The sequence below is a fragment of the Pungitius pungitius genome, chromosome 3 (assembly GCF_949316345.1).
Source record: "Pungitius pungitius chromosome 3, fPunPun2.1, whole genome shotgun sequence".
NCBI classification, from domain to species: Eukaryota; Metazoa; Chordata; class Actinopteri; order Perciformes; family Gasterosteidae; genus Pungitius; species Pungitius pungitius.
The window spans coordinates 9439868-9455713 of NC_084902.1; the positions used below are offsets into that span (position 1 = coordinate 9439868).

At 40.4% G+C, this 15846-nt stretch overlaps 2 protein-coding genes across 2 annotated transcripts; both read right to left on the reverse strand.

Moving 5' to 3' along the window:
• Positions 1–278: 278 nt before the first annotated feature.
• calm3a (calmodulin 3a (phosphorylase kinase, delta)) lies at positions 279–6351 on the reverse strand. The gene is made up of 6 exons (XM_037462747.2): positions 6090–6351; positions 3518–3548; positions 2978–3121; positions 2641–2747; positions 2188–2323; positions 279–1942 (listed from the first exon to the last, which is right to left on the reverse strand). The coding sequence occupies exons 1-6, from the start codon at positions 6090–6092 to the stop codon at positions 1914–1916; spliced, it is 450 nt and encodes a 149-aa protein (XP_037318644.1). The 5' UTR covers positions 6093–6351; the 3' UTR covers positions 279–1913.
• Positions 6352–13703: 7352 nt separating this feature from the next.
• Positions 13704–15596, reverse strand: si:ch211-195m9.3 (uncharacterized). Its single transcript, XM_062561627.1, has 4 exons — positions 15391–15596; positions 14968–15133; positions 14807–14860; positions 13704–14706 (listed from the first exon to the last, which is right to left on the reverse strand). The coding sequence occupies exons 2-4, from the start codon at positions 15107–15109 to the stop codon at positions 14438–14440; spliced, it is 465 nt and encodes a 154-aa protein (XP_062417611.1). The 5' UTR covers positions 15110–15133; positions 15391–15596; the 3' UTR covers positions 13704–14437.
• Between the last annotated feature and the right edge of the window lie 250 nt (positions 15597–15846).

Below are 15846 nucleotides of genomic sequence, written 5' to 3' on the forward strand. Positions count from 1 at the left end.
ATTTGCATTTGTGTAGGTGAAAGGTCATGACCCCAGCTGACCCGGATCACCAAAGGCTCCATTAGCTACCTCATGAGCGACTAAATATAGCCGGGGCCTGAGACCGCTCTGGTGTTAAGAACTGAAGTGACTCGCGCTGAACCAATGGGAGACCGTCTGGATGTGATCAGTGTGGGCAGAGAAAGGAGACATGGCAATACTGAAGAGGGACATTTGTGAGCTCCATTGGAAACCAGATGTGTGTAAAACAGACATTCATGTTAAAGATCAGAGTCCAATGCAGGTGAAGTAAAGCTCAGTTTATTGATTTATGTAAAATATATCACATCTTTACATTTTTGAGATACCATCAGAAGTTAACAGTCCATTCACTTCTCTTCATCCGGTTCAAACTAATTTTAAAACGCTTTAAGCAGAGCAGAATTTAAGTTTTATGCATGTGGGGATATCTAAAGATACCTCAGCTAACCAACTTTGTCAATTTAACCATCTGTTCAAAACCCTAAACAATCTCCCTTCTTTGCTACAAACCCATTTCATCCCTATTTTGAAGTCCCACTCGAACAGCCCAAATGAAATACATCACCCCCACCACCGTTTTTTGTGAATATACAGTATATGTATTTTGTTTGTTAAAACAGCAAGCAGATTGAAGTTTGAAGCACTGGACTAATCGAAGATCAGACACCAACAAGGACGAGAAATGAGTGTAACATAGGAGTTGTTATAGCAGCAGCAACAGTGACATTTGGTTCATTTTACAACAAAACCTTTTTAATATTCACATGGTTTATACCAAAGTGCAAATATGTTCAACTTCATGTACTTTTATGCGCTATTATGTTAAGTTGATGCATTATATTCTAATGAAGTACAAGTCTTGCAAGAAGGTTGAGGCGTTTTAGAGTATTATGGCACATTTCAAAACCAAAAAGGTAAAACATGTCACGGGTCATTTACTACAACAGCTGTACGATACACGATATTTATATGGATATATTTGGTGACCAAAGTTAATACATTAATATTTGAGAATACATTTATAAAGCATCACATCAATATTGTATCAACAGGATATCTGGACATGGCCGAACAAATGCATTTACTGCAGTCCAGTGCAAGTGTTGTTTTCACAATTATCCTCCATAAGCAATATCAGTTACTCGTGCCTGCAATTACTGCCGTGGGCACGCTGTAAAGCCCACACCTCAAAACCAGACAACACATCTCCCCCCCAAGAGGAGAAAACACAGATTGCCCTTTTCCATCTCTGGCTCTTGTCTGAACTCTTCAAGATATAAAGGACTGCAACCGAGCACCAACAAACACCCTACACCGCAACTATCTGCTCTTGAAATAACCAATAGTGACACAAATGTTACAGATATATAGCTATATAGAAATGTATATACCTCCAGTGTGTACACAGCCTGACCACTACTTCTTATCAGAGCCTCCTCGTTGTCACACGAGGACGCCACAGAAAGGGTGCATGCAAGAAGAGTACCCGATTCAGTATTTAGAGTTCTTTGTTAAATGGTGGGAAGAATGAAATAGCCAACTTCTCTATACCAACTGTGGCAAGGGCTCCAATCCCTCTGCCTTCTCAGCACTGCTCCTTCCTCTAAATTAATCAGGAGCTGGGTGACTCAGCAGAAACTTGGTCTGAAGTACAGGGCCTCTTAAAGCTTGGCCCATTAACCTCTCTATGGATTATTCTGTTGGTGCTTGCTAAACAGATACCATCGAAGTATTTGGATGTACTTAAGCGCAATTTGTCTGATTCTACAGTGTTTTGGTAGGAGGGGGGGGGGATTTGGTTTATCATCTGATAATTGTTCTTTTATTTGTGGTTCTTAAAAACAGCGATCTCAGAAGGACAAGCAACGTTGAGAGAAATGTCAGTGTTCTCTTCACTTGGCAGTCATCATCTGGACAAACTCTGCAAATAGAGTGCATCGTTAAAATTATGCAAAAGCCTTTCATAAAGGTTATGTCGCAACAGAAATCTTAAACAATAAAACGATGTGTTCCTCGCTACGTTTTTAATAAAAACACAAAGATTAGGTTGCAGCAGAAAGAAGTCCAGTGGCGAAGAAAAGAAACACACAAGCAGTCGCAAGTTTGTAATATAAAACAGAAAAAAAAGGTTTGACAACTTTTTAGAAGACTATAAAATCATCTCACCCTCATAGTTGACCTGACCGTCACCATCAATGTCAGCCTCGCGGATCATTTCGTCCACCTCCTCATCAGTGAGCTTCTCCCCTAGGTTGGTCATGACGTGCCGTAACTCTGCTGCACTGATGTAGCCGTTACCATCCTGGCGATGGCCAACAGGAGATATTGTTATTGTATCTATTTCAGATTACAGCTCAAGGTCCAGTGTATTACTGTGATGTTCTGGATAAGTATTACATGAGCGTCTAAATATATTCTCAGAAGCATTTATTTTTCTTCCCCAACTCCGAGGCCAGGTACGTTGTTCCATGTGAGCTGTACTTCTTTAGCCTCACCGATACTTAGATCTCAATGCTGAACATTTGCATGATGCAAAAGATTATCGTTAAGCTAGCACAGCGACACCAATGGAAAACGGTGACCTTGTTTGACAGCTCAATATGGTGCACAAGTGTGTACCTTGTCAAAGACTCTGAAAGCTTCTCTGATCTCCTCCTCGCTGTCTGTATCCTTCATCTTTCTGGCCATCATGGTCAGAAACTCAGGAAAGTCAATTGTACCATTGCCTACACAGTCATACAAACAGAATGAGTCAGAGTAGATATGTGACCATGGTAACAAGAAAACTGACAGCCGGTCCTTCCGCACTGACTACTACAACCGTTATCTCCACAGTGCATACACTGTACATTTCCACTGGTTGTATTTAAGGCCCGAGAAACTCTTGACATGAAGATTACACATACAACTTCAGCAATTAATTTGGTCTTTGTGCGTTTATGCTTTTCATCCTCACCATCAGCGTCCACCTCATTGATCATGTCCTGCAACTCAGCCTCAGTGGGGTTCTGTCCCAGGGAGCGCATCACGGTCCCGAGTTCCTTGGTTGTGATCGTACCATCACCGTCCTTGTCAAACAGCGAGAACGCCTCCTTGAACTCTGTATGTACAGAAATAACACCTTTAGTGTGCCACGTGCACTCGTGTTGATATGGACTCCCTTCACTTTCAGCCTTTCAAGCAATCTGAATATAAAACACATGCTTAGCTTCAACCAGGTGTGTGCATGACTAATTCAGTGCTGGGAAAGAACTAAACAAGTGGGGTGCTGACCTTTAGCGAGTAAAAACGCATTGTGCAAAATGCATTGTTTCCAAAATATATTGAATGCATGTGCAGATGTGGATTTTTCATGAGAGGTTTCATCCTGTGACTCAAAACCCTTGATATTTTAATTTTAGACATGCAAACCACCAACTTATCTTAAGAGACCTCGTCTGGTTACTAGATTTCTTACTCAACAGTGTCACGGACATAATCCAAACATGCCACTCACCAGCAATCTGCTCCTCAGTCAGTTGATCAGCCTGTAAAACCAAAGGGATGATTTTTAAAATAAGCAAACAAATGTTAAATTGAGTTTCTACGTTTATTTACAGTAGGCTAAAACAGTTGTTAATAAAAAAGACAAAAAAGATTGGAAACATGAAATTCCATTCACCCCTTAAAAACCATAAAGCTCCCAAACAAGATATGTTAGCAGAACTAAATTCAAACAATAATCCCAATATAGCTTCACAAGTGGCTACCTTTCTATTTATTCTCAGCACACCTGCTGTTCTTCTTGAGGAAGGAAACTGCTGTTTTTATGCCTTTAGTGGGTGTGTGTTTCATACTAAATATATAGTCTCACAGATGGGCCAGGGAACTGCATATAAAACAGCAAAACATTGTTTAACCTTGCTGTCTATTATTAGGGTGTTAAATAAATGACTTATTGAAGGCCTCATTCGAGGCCTCTTCGAAAGATCTTTTTTTTAAAACAGATTTTGAAGTAGTAGCGACTTTGGATACGGTCATTTAGTTTAGTTATCAATGACAGTCATTACCATTTAACAGAAACCAAAGATTATAAGATCAGAATGACAATGTTATCCAAACCTGCTGCTCTTATAAAATCGGTTTCACCGAAGTGATTTTTCATCCTGACTTACCAGACCTGTCTAAGTCAACATGCCCACTTCAGGCTGAGAAAGTGCGATGAGGGTCGGGTATAAATACTCCACAGCCCAAAATACACACACCTGCTATAATTGGTGAGACACGGAGAGAGGGTCGCCAATGTAGCACACTGAATATCACCATAACTAACCACCTTATTGTATCCTTTTTTTAAAGGACAGATGTAAGGCTAGTTTTATCATTGTATATGAAGTCCTGTGCCAACTGTTGTCTAACAGTGGTTGCTGCTTTCTGTCTTGTGTAGTCCTTTTTATCGTCAGAAACTCATTGTCAGAAGACTTGGAAACAACTAGCGTCATCAGACACAACATGAACTTCACCGGAGCACTCAATAAAAACCAATAGAATATATAATAGTACCGACTAAGGGCTAATTTATCAGAGAACAATCAAAAGTTGCAATTGAATAACCTCAACCCACGTAGTTACAGAGCCAATTCATCAAGTGAACCAAAGTCTTGTTTCCATTGCACCACCCATACAAGAATAAATGATTTTCAAACAATCCCTTGCTTTCTCAATACCCAAAGTGATGAAAGCAAACATTTCTGTAGCCCAATTGTGGTGGTAATGCCACATGTTATTCCAGTCAAATTCAGTGAGTCACTGTGTTGGTCGAGGAGGGTGGTTAAAAAGAATTGGAGCGAGACAGACTGCAGAGTATTTTGTCCGTCCTCTCCTAAGCCATTCAGTGGTGCTGAAGCAAGCAGGGTCCGGAGCAGACATAAAATGGCACAAGGTTTAAAGACTACTGTGAAAAGTGCCAGAGGAAAACAGTACTAATGCTGCTACGTTTTTAACCGATATGAAGTTTTTAGATTTAGAAAGCAGGATATTGTTATTTCCACCACTTCCATCACATATCATATGTATGTTCTTACACGATGCAGACAAGAGCAGTAGTCAAAGATTAAGAATAAAATATATTTATTTTTGGAGGGTGCACTGCGGGTCCTGACAGCCTACTGCACCAAGCATGGTTTGGTTCAGAGAGAGAGAGAGAGAGAGAGAGAGAGAGAGAGAGAGAGAGAGAGAATCATTCAACAGAACGCGGTTCGGCGTTATGGTGCAATACGTGATGGAGGAGATGCTGGAGGAGTGTCGTGATCTCCATGCATTTTGACAAAAACAAAATGTTGCGAAAGGTGTGCGGCACACTGCCACCTGTGAGCGGTGTGCTTACGTAAACGCAATTGTTTCCGATACATTTTTTTTGGTTTTGTTACATGCGCCTAAAATCCAAAGCACACTGCTGGTGCGCCTGCGGCAGGAGTTTTGATGGAAGATTGAACGACATGTGTCGGGCTCACGTTAGCGCCGGACGGTCTACTTTTACAGAGCGCCGCCTTCCCCACCACGCCCACTCGAGAGTGCTGGACGCAAAGCGAACGACACAAGCCTCGGTCGTATGCATGGTTTAACCCACGATGCCACAAACACCGGCAGAAAATCAGTTCAATGATCGATCCGACATTAGTGCGGCCCACAACAGGCCGCCTGTTTGCTCTTGACGTCGCAATACGCGGCGCAGATGAAATACTAGAATTAAGTGTTTTTTCTGATCAAATGTAAAATGACTTGCATCAACGCTGTATAGAAAAATCATTGAACAACACTGCGGTTAATGGAAAACTGCAAAGTAACGTTAGCCGTCCACCGCATGGTTTCCTACATTTGTCCAATGTTAGCTTGCAGAGACACTGGAAAGCTATCGTTAGCTCGGGCGGAGTTTGGGGTTGTGTTAATATAAAACGTTAGCGGGATGATTGCATTGAATGTAACGTTATATATCGATTAAGATAGCTGACGTTGCTGACTGGCTCTCCCTTGGGAACCGGCGCGAGGCAGTATAATCAGCTAATAGCTAACCAGCTAACGTTACTCACCATTGTCCCGTTGACGTTTCAAGCTTCGCGAAGACGACAAAACGACCGATGTAAGGTTTTGTTTCGGTCTTGCTTGGACGGAAGATACTCTGATAAAGTATCGAAAACTATATTTAATGGGGTTTTTTTGCGATATATGTCTCGGGGAGTCTTTTGAGAATCTGTATCCCTGTGTTGCACCAGAGTGGCCCAGAAACCTCAATCCAGCGATACGGGTGGGCTTTGCCTGTTTTCAGCACTGTATCCCTCCGCCGGTAACGTTACATCTTTGGTCCTCCCTCCCAGAGCAACAAATCCTGAAATACTATAAAATACAAAATATTCACTACGCATTACTGGATGTCCATTTTACATTTTACAAAGCGTAAAACCCCAATTAATCATGCTAAATATAAACAAAGTACGCATACATCAGATACAAATCCATCGGCTTGCCTCGATGAGTTAGTGTGGATTAACGTTGTCTAATAGAGTTTTGCTGTTTTTTCAGGAAGTGTTTTTCTCCTTTGTGTTTTCCAATTTTCGTTAAAGTACTTGCCAATAACATTCTAGGGAACTGTGTTGGTCTTTTCTCTGAATGATCTCTTTTCTTCTTGAAATTTAATGAAACAGAACTTGTTCCTTCACTATTTATCAAAAAACCCTGATCATTTCAACTCAAGATCCTTATACAAAAAATGTCTGAGTTGATCTTCCAAAGCAAAGAGAAAAGCACTGCTATATTAATTAGGCTGTGAGTTGGATCTAACTTTCCAGTTGCATACAAGCAACATCGTTATTAAAGATAGTTCTATTTCTTAAATATATAGAAGTTAAGCTCTAGAAGAAATAGAAGTTGGGTCGGGTAATCTCCTGAACCAAGTGTAATATCCTTTTAAAACAAACAAACATTGGCATGCCGACAATTTAATCGATGGATGAGAAAAGGCAAATGCATAATTTGAATGAGATGTTTTTAATTTTAACAGTTTACTTTGCTGCACTTCAGTAACTTGTTAAATGTGAAATAAAGGCCTCTCCAGCAGAGGGAGACATATCTGTAAAATACAGATTCAGGAACACATTATTCCACAAAAACAGTTATTTTGATCAAGGGATCAGTTGAAGTTCCGTCAGACGTCGTGACGCAACATTGCATCCGAAATTATTTTGCACATCCTGAGAAGAAGCAGGATGAGGAGTAAATGTTTGTGTTTGAGAGGATATGAGTAATCACCACCGGACCTTCAGGATAAGAAATCCGGTGCAGGATTATTATTCCACTTCCCTGAGGCTATGTGCTTCCTGATGACTTATGCAAACCACAAACCATAATTGTGTGGCTTGATTCAGTATTGTTTACATGATAAATAGGCCAGCAATAAAATGTGCTAAAAATGATTTCTTCAAATGATTCACAAAAGTAGCTCAGTCCAATGAAACAGGGATTGTGTGGTCCGTTTCATCTTCACAGTAACACAAGTGTCTCTGAGTCAGAAGAGCAGCGTTTTGTTCTGAGATCCAAAGTTATCTTTTCATCTTGCCATGAATGATTACATGCCTCACTTTTTGTAATACATTGTAGTAATGTGCCATTTGTTCCAGCTGCCTGATCTGGATGGTCAAACACTCCATTAACCTTAGCTGCACTTTGTGTAAATCAATAGATCACCTCTACAGCAGTACAGCCTCATAGAGCCCCTAGGATGGCTGTAAACTATGTTAAAGATTATTTTTTTAGGCACTGAAGAGGTAGACAGCAAATGGGGGAAAAGAGAAATGTCCAAGGCCACCAGCATGATGACAGTCAGTTATTTTGGTTTTAGCACTTAAGCTGCAACTGTACAGTCTTTCATCTTTCTGATCATTATACGACATTATAAAAATATGTTTTTCACAGAATGTATTAATCGTTCCTTGCCTAAACACTGAGGCGGGCAGACGGACAGGAACTCTACAGACAGGATGTGAGAGTCAGTCAGGATCTGACAGAAATTCCTGTAGCAACGGACGTGACAAACAGGGCCGGAAAACCAAGGCGCCAATTTGTTACTGAACACGGAACAAACGTACAGAGCCATGAATTTTTAAGACCAGGATCTGGCTCCAGGCAGCAGACCGGAGAGCGAGGGCAGAGCAAGAAGACGCTTATTTAGAGAAAGCCCACACTTTCATCCAGATGCTCTAAGTGACTCATTAGTTTAGCTAACCTAGAACTCAAGACATTGAATACAAATATGCACACAAACACAACCATACACAGCCAGACTTATAATGTAACAATGCCTTCCTTAAGATGACAGCCATAAGGGTGTCACTCTAAGGTAAGCGGGAGCGTCGGCAACAACGTCATGCTGCCCCCTTTTTCTTTGAATGGATCCATTGAGTTTTGTGTTCTTGCACAACGTTGCAACATTGACATCTGCTCTCATTTTACCTTTAGAAGATAGATTGGTCTTCTGGCCCCAAAAAAGGTCATCAACTTTAATTTTTCTTTTAATTGAAGGATATAATAACAATACATTATATATATATTATTTTATAAGACTTCACAAACAATAAAGGACACAATGACATATTAATAGGGTTCTGAAGAGGTGGGTTTTGATTTGGGGTGATAGTTCCGGAGTGAGCCGGCAGCTAGGGAGAAGGCCCTATCACCCCATGGTCCTACGTGGTGATAGGAGGTTGGAATGAGTGGATCCGTTGTGGGACAGGGAGCCAGTGGAGAACAGGGGTGATGTAAGCATGGAAGCAGGAGTGGGTGAGCAGATGAGCAGCAGTTCTGGATGTACTGGGGTTTAGTACTATGGGGCAACAGTGGCACGGTTGTTAGATAATTTAAAAAGAGAAGGAGCGAAAGAATGCATCAGAGGCACGTGTTCAAAAATTGGAAACCTGGATGGGGACGTCTGGAAGAATTCAGCCAAACAACTTCACTCAGTAAAAATTAAAATAAAAAATAAAAAAATTCATCCATGCAAATGCAAATGCATCCACTATATATGATGTGTGCAACAGTTAGCAGATCATGTATTCAGGGACGTTGACCCTAACGGGGTTTCTTCTTCAGGTCCATCGAAGTCAGTTCTCACAATATCAATCTCCTCCATTCTCCTCCAGCCTTAACAATTGGATCCTTCCATGTAGCAAAACCATCTTGTATGGCAGCGGCATTTTAGCATCTACTGCAGTGGTGATGCATCGAGGACATAATTGTCTGATACAGGGATCTAGACTATGCTATACTATAGTAAAAAACAGTGACATGATCAAACCCTTCCAATGTCCAAAATGTTGACTTAACCAATTATTATTGGGATTGTCTATGCCAGAGTGTTCAGCTAATTTAAAGGACATGGCTCATAGTCTATTTAATGCTCTAGTAAAGGATCCATCTGGGGCAGAGTCATTTACAAGGAGAGTGTCAACATATTTGACTAAGAACGCCTTTGTCCCATGTGATGTACGTACAACAGTCTCGTGTTCCATTATTAACTGGTCTGTTTTAGTTAATGCTTTTCCAATGGCAGCTATGTTCCTTACACAAGTGGGGTGCCGTATTTCCATATTATCTAGTTTGCCACTATATTACATCAAATCTTTAATCTGTGCAACACACCCCCTTTTGAAACAGAACAGAAACCACAAATCTTTTCTCCTCATAAACATCCAGATAAAACAGTTTCAATTTGTCAGTTAGGACAGAGAAAAAATATCTGCCAGGTTGATGCTGGTGAAACATCTCTTATCAGAGCCTATTGCATTAAACATAGTGTCAAACATAGAATTTGGGGCGTCATAGTGTGTTGACACCACAACTCAAATTGTGCATCATATGATAGTCAGGCTTTCTGGTTCTAGGGACCCGGTTAATCAAGGTATTCCAAGGGAACTTCAGTAAACTCATTTCCAACAGTTAGGGGACAGCTTATCTCCAGAAAACTCAGGATCAACCTCTAGAATGTCAACAGGTGGAGCTACTTCAGATAAATTCCCTACATCTCAATACATTTTTGACTGGGCACAAGTTATAACACAAGCAGGAAAAACTTTAGGCAACCGAGACGACAGATTTGCACTGAACATTGTCAAATTCATAGCTTGTTGGTCTATCCACTACAAAGGGAGCAGGAAACTGTCACGGCTGTGTGCATGTGTGTGTGTCTGTGTGTGTGTGTGTGTGTGTGGTTTGGGCATGGATGCCTTCAGCTGGCGGATGAAAGACGGCTTCCAGTGCCCAACCAGTGTCTCGCCACTGCAGACTGGTCTGGACATTTCCATACAAAAATGTTTTTTTCCCCACCGAATAAACAAACCCTGACAGAATCACCCGCCCTCCAGAAAAATCATTACCCACAATTGTGTCCTCATCCCCTCAATTAGCTGGCGTCTGTAACCAAAGAAAACATGCATACACTGGGGCTTTAAGCCACTTCATACTCTGACGCGTGCACTGCTACAGTTGATGATCAAAACTCCACTACACTGGAAAAAAGGCCACTCCAAAAATAAGCAAAAAAAAATGAATACAAGATATTTTTGCTTGTAATAAGCAAAAAAATCTGCCAATGGAACAAGTGAAAATTCTCTTGGTAAGATTTATTACAGGAGCCTCTCAGTTGCATAAACAAAGATTGAGAGACTCCAGTGTCCTAAATGATGCAAATTATTATGACACCCTTTACACAGAATGGTGCAAAGGGGTCAGGCTCAGTGCGTTCCTTCTACACAGGGAAACTGCTACTGAAGCCCTTAGCCCTAAAGACTTAGAACCTTCGGAATTTCAATTGAGAGCATGACTGTTTGCTATGAAATGACCCGTTTTTTTGCAATAAAATCAAATCCTCCCAGTATCTACCTGGCTAAAACCGGCAGCATTTGTTATTGGAACTGAGGGAGACCCAAACCCCGAAAAGGATTTGCTTATTCTCTTGCAAGCTCTACAAATGTTGGCTCCTCAGCCTTACGATACTGTTTAATAAAATGATAAAATGACTACTTTAACAATGTTGTAATCTGGGCTTTGAGTCACAGTTAAAGATGAATAAACCCCCTGAGCTCAACCTGTCAATACACACTGCAACAGTAGTGTCCAGAATTCTTTGGGCAGAAAGATCCACTGAGGAGGTTAACAAATGCAAAACAAGAACAAAAACAAAACCAATTCGGACACTGTTCTGAACTCACGAAAAAATGCAAGTCGGTGAGCAACCCACTGGTTGAAGGAGGTTGGTCTGCAGTGTGGTCGCAAGGGCCAAAGGGAGAGAAAAAGAAACACGACCCTTAGGGTCGTAACAGTGGAAAAATGTCCATTAAGAACAAACTTAATGTGTAACCTCACTCACAAAACATGTTCTTCCGTTATAATAAGATGAAAATGTGCCTTCAGGTCATGTGACCTGTCGTTTCTACGATGGAAACATGGCGATTGGCGACGCTAAAACAACAGAGGGACACATGCATCGACTCGCATGCTATATGACTTAAACAAATAAAACTAAAACCCATTTTCCAGTGACGGCTGAATGACATGAGTCGGAGGACACGCCGCTCCCATTGATCTGATGGACTGCAGTGTCTACCCTATAGGTTTACTTCATGGGGCGATAGGTTTACTTCATGGGGCGACCTGCTACTTTGCAGGTCGCTGTGTTGTGCAGGGATTTCAAGTGTCACGCATTGAGCATGACAGTCACTCATTTCGGTCTTTAGTCACGCACTCCCGCCACACATCCAATTTCTCACGCAAAAAAAAGAAAATGGACTTATTGGATGGACGTTCATCTTAAACCGTCGGCCGTAGCTTCCGCTACGTTTTTTTGAAAAGTTGAGAGCCCTGAAGTGGTGCCACATTCTTAATAAAGTTTGAGAAAAAACATGTGCGGCAAACCCATGGTCATGAATATAGTCATTTATTTTTATTTTAGCGGACTTTGCAGAAAGAGGAGGTGTCTTCATGTGGTACGACCGCGACCACCAACCATCGTCTTAAAAAGGAACCTTGCCCCTCTGATTTGTGCCATCTGCAGATGCATCACAGAGAAAACCAATGTGGTGTCTGGATGGTAAATGTTTATACTTATCATCCAACCACAATCAAATTCACTCAATCCGGATGATGCGATTTGTATATCTTGTGTTTTTGAACGATGACAAGCCGCAAAACAAGCCAAAATTAATATGAGTAATGAGGCTATTTTTAAAATGTAAGGAGTAGAAAGTACAGATGTTTGTGTGAAAAGGTAAAGACTAGAAGTAAAAAGTCGTCTGAAAATAAAAAGTATAGATACCCCAAATTTCTACTTAAGTAAAGTAACAAAGTATTTGTACTTGTTACTTGACACCTCGGGTACTAACACGCTCAAAGTGTACCTTTCTGCTAAACCTATGTCCCTAGCTACATCAAAACGAGGACTAGATGTGTAAGATGTAGCGTGCACAGCTTCAGGTCTTGACCTCAGCTGCTGCATTTTCTCCTCCTCTCAACCTCACCATCTCAAACATCTGCTGAATGAGGAGCAGCTCTTACGTGGGTCTGCTGGTTTGGTCTGCTGTTGGAAAAGCAGAACAGTGGAGTCTCAAAAGGCTCAATTGTACGTTTGCGAGAAATGGAATTTCAATTTAAAACAATAGGGACACCCAAGTTGTTGTGGTTATGTTTTAATAACTCAGGCCATAATAGCATTTGAAGTATTTCAGTGTTTTTGTGACTGCGGCCAATATGTTGTAATGTCGGGTTTTTTCTCTTGAAGTACCTTTATTTATCAGAGCATTCCAGTTAACAAAAGGCGGAGCAGCAGAGCATAGCAGGGTGCGAACCAGGTGAGTCAGTTAATGGCAGCATTGCTGGGAGATTTTGGAACAACTGGGTAGATAGGGAAGGCAGTAAAGTGAATCGGGGCCACGGATGGCTGCGAAGGGAGAATAATAAAGATCTTGTTTGGGGAGGAAGAAATGTGGGTGGAGAAGAGGAGAGAGAGACACTGTATGCGATTGTGTTTACAGAGACACAGAATGATTAGTGTTATGGAGTCATGACCGTGACAGTGTTACTTAAACAACGTACCATGTCAACACCATGAGAGTGGGACAAAGTATTAAAATGATTGCTATCATGTTTGCTTGAATTGAGAGAAAGAACCACATCAAGACTACACACTGACGTTGCGTGACGATGTCTGCTCTTGTCTAAAATATTGGTTATGAAAGGTTTGCATTGTCTTTTGCTATGTTTATGTAAAAATGGTTAAAATTTGTGTTTCATGTAGATGGAGACCATACCAGTATAAGCGGAAATAAAACAGTTGAAATAAGGCCGACTAAAAAACAACAAGCCACTAGTTTAGAAAACCAACTTGCAATAATTCACTACGAGCCTCCAGCACCCAAACTATAGCTCCAATTAGGTAACATACAACAGGTTTATTTATAATAGCTTTTAATGACAAAAATGAAACATATATATGTAAAATACTAAAAAATGCAATATTACAAGTTAACACTGCTTAAAACAATAAACTGAAAGTATAAAGATATAGAAAATAGTTTTTGTTAAATGAAAAATACAGTACATGAATAAAATAAAAAAAATAAAAAACATAAAAACAGTAGGACATATGCAACTATGGGAAAGAGAAATATTATTATTAAGAAATCTAATATTCAATGCACCACAGCTCAATCTAAGGGATTGGACTTTCAGCTTTGTTTAGCAAATGTGACTCCCTGATACTAATTAGTAATTACTAGCTGTATAGATAATGACGTGAAAAATTCTGTCATATACATTCAAACATACATTTTTATGAGTGACTTGAGTGCAAACAGGTGTCACTAACAATGTAGTTTTGTGCAAATTTAGACATAAAAATAGAGCATAATTTTCCAAAAACAAACGCATTTTGCACAGCTTTTACTCAAAACATGAATCTTTAAAAAGTATAGTTCCCAGTGATAAGATGAGTGTGTCACCATGCACCATGTTTTGGTGAATACTGAACATGTAGTCAACCTGAGTTATGCAAAAGAATTACATCATCCTGTCATAAACTTCATGGACATAGTAGATAATAATTCTTTTGATGCTCTGCTGCTTCAAAATTTTGGAGAGTCATTTTATTTCATGTCATTTTAAGTTAACAAACTGTAATATGTGGACTTGGTCAACAGGCTGGAGGTGAGAGATAATGGCTGTCCTCTGCTCAGAGACAATGAATATTGATAACTCAACAGTTGTTTTTTTTTGGTGGTTAATGGAGTTAATCCTGAACTCAACAATCATAGGTTAGCTGCATGTTATGTTTTGTAATGTTACGTTAAGTAATGAACAAGTAAATCGTCCGACCCTAAACATAAAGCCTATATGCCTATATATTCCCATAGCACTTGGAAATAATAAAATAGATGGACTGGAGAATAGAGTCATGGTTAAAATCGATAAAGACATGACCTTTAACTTTATCAAAGAAGTAGCTCTTCCCAGGGACCAGTTTTGGGTTGCTGCAGGAGTCAGTTGCTGTTTTGAGGATGTGAGGCGAGGGCAGTGGTGTCACACTGGCATTCCATCCGTGGATTTCAACCACGCTGTTGAATACAATAGAAGGCAGGAAGACACTTTCCACAATCCCGACTTGCACTAAACGGGTAGATAAACACACACAAAATTTCTATATTTACATAGATTCATCAACAGCATTTGTAAAAAAAAAATTGAAATGTTTCAAACAATATCTTACGTTTGGTACAAAGATCCGTCTTTTTCAGATTGCCCAAAGACAGAAGTATGGATTCTAAAAAAGAACATATGTATGTATTATCATCGGATGCAGAAATCGTAATATAGAAAGACAGATCCAATCTACTTTTGTGAGTAATGTCTGAGCGTCGCATAACTGACCTTTAGTAATGTTCTCACTCAGATACTTTCCTGGTTGAGGCACAGGTCTCAGCGTTCCTGCGCAGCATGACCACAGGGAGGAGTTGTAGTAGAGGTGACCACAGCATTCAAATCCCGTCTTGGCAGAGTAGAGCACCTCCATGTGCTCACTCAAACAGCAAACGTTCTATATATAGAGTAGTAATAAGAGACAGTCACTTGAAAACGATGTGCTTGTTTGCCATCTCCCTCAAATGTCCACACATTGATGTCAATGATACACAATGCACAGTTGGAGGAAATTGTTTGATTCCAAGATTCTCTGCAGGACTTCTATCACTGCCAATATCAATAGAAGGTTCAATAAAATACTGGAACAAAATAATACTTCCTACATTAAAGAAAAACATTAGCATTACTGCTATTATTATGAATAAAGTCTACCGTTGCCTTTCGGAGAATGGATCCACAGCACTGCGCCTCATGTCCATTTGTGAGGTTGTGCAGTATCCCTGCGCAGCACTTCAGTCGTGGGTCTTTGATGTCGTATGCTTTTGATCCACAGAAGTGAGGATTTTTACTTCTGGGAGGTCTTTGCAGACAAACAGAGCTTATTGTTACTATCAAACTAGATGAGTGGGATAAAGATATTATTGTTATATTATGAACAGAGGTGGGAACAAGTCACTGTCATGCAAGTCACAAGCAAGTCTCAAGTCATTGCCCTCGAGTCCCGAGTCAAGTCGAGTCAAAAACGAAGCAAGTCCCAAGTCGAGTCACAAGTCAAAGCCAACAAGTCTCAAGTCGAGTCACAAGTCGTACCATTTTATTTTCGAGTCATTTCGAGTCCTTTTATTATAGTGGGAACGGGGAACCCTGGGTGATGGTGCGCTGCCTCAC

What these genes read in the sequence shown, in the direction of transcription:
- calm3a (XM_037462747.2), bottom strand. An exon ending in CTTTCAGAGTCTTTGACAAG is followed by an intron (nt 2,324 to 2,640) that starts GTACACACTTGT and finishes GGCCATCGCCAG; the next exon opens with GATGGTAACGGCTACATCAG. An exon ending in CGGTCAGGTCAACTATGAGG is followed by an intron (nt 1,943 to 2,187) that starts GTGAGATGATTT and finishes CTCTATTTGCAG; the next exon opens with AGTTTGTCCAGATGATGACT.
- si:ch211-195m9.3 (XM_062561627.1), bottom strand. Translation starts at nt 15,109, where the DNA reads ATGGAGGTGCTCTACTCTGCCAAGACGGGATTTGAATGCTGTGGTCAC. An exon ending in GAGTGAGAACATTACTAAAG is followed by an intron (nt 14,861 to 14,967) that starts GTCAGTTATGCG and finishes GTTCTTTTTTAG; the next exon opens with AATCCATACTTCTGTCTTTG. An exon ending in GACGGATCTTTGTACCAAAC is followed by an intron (nt 14,707 to 14,806) that starts GTAAGATATTGT and finishes CTACCCGTTTAG; the next exon opens with TGCAAGTCGGGATTGTGGAA.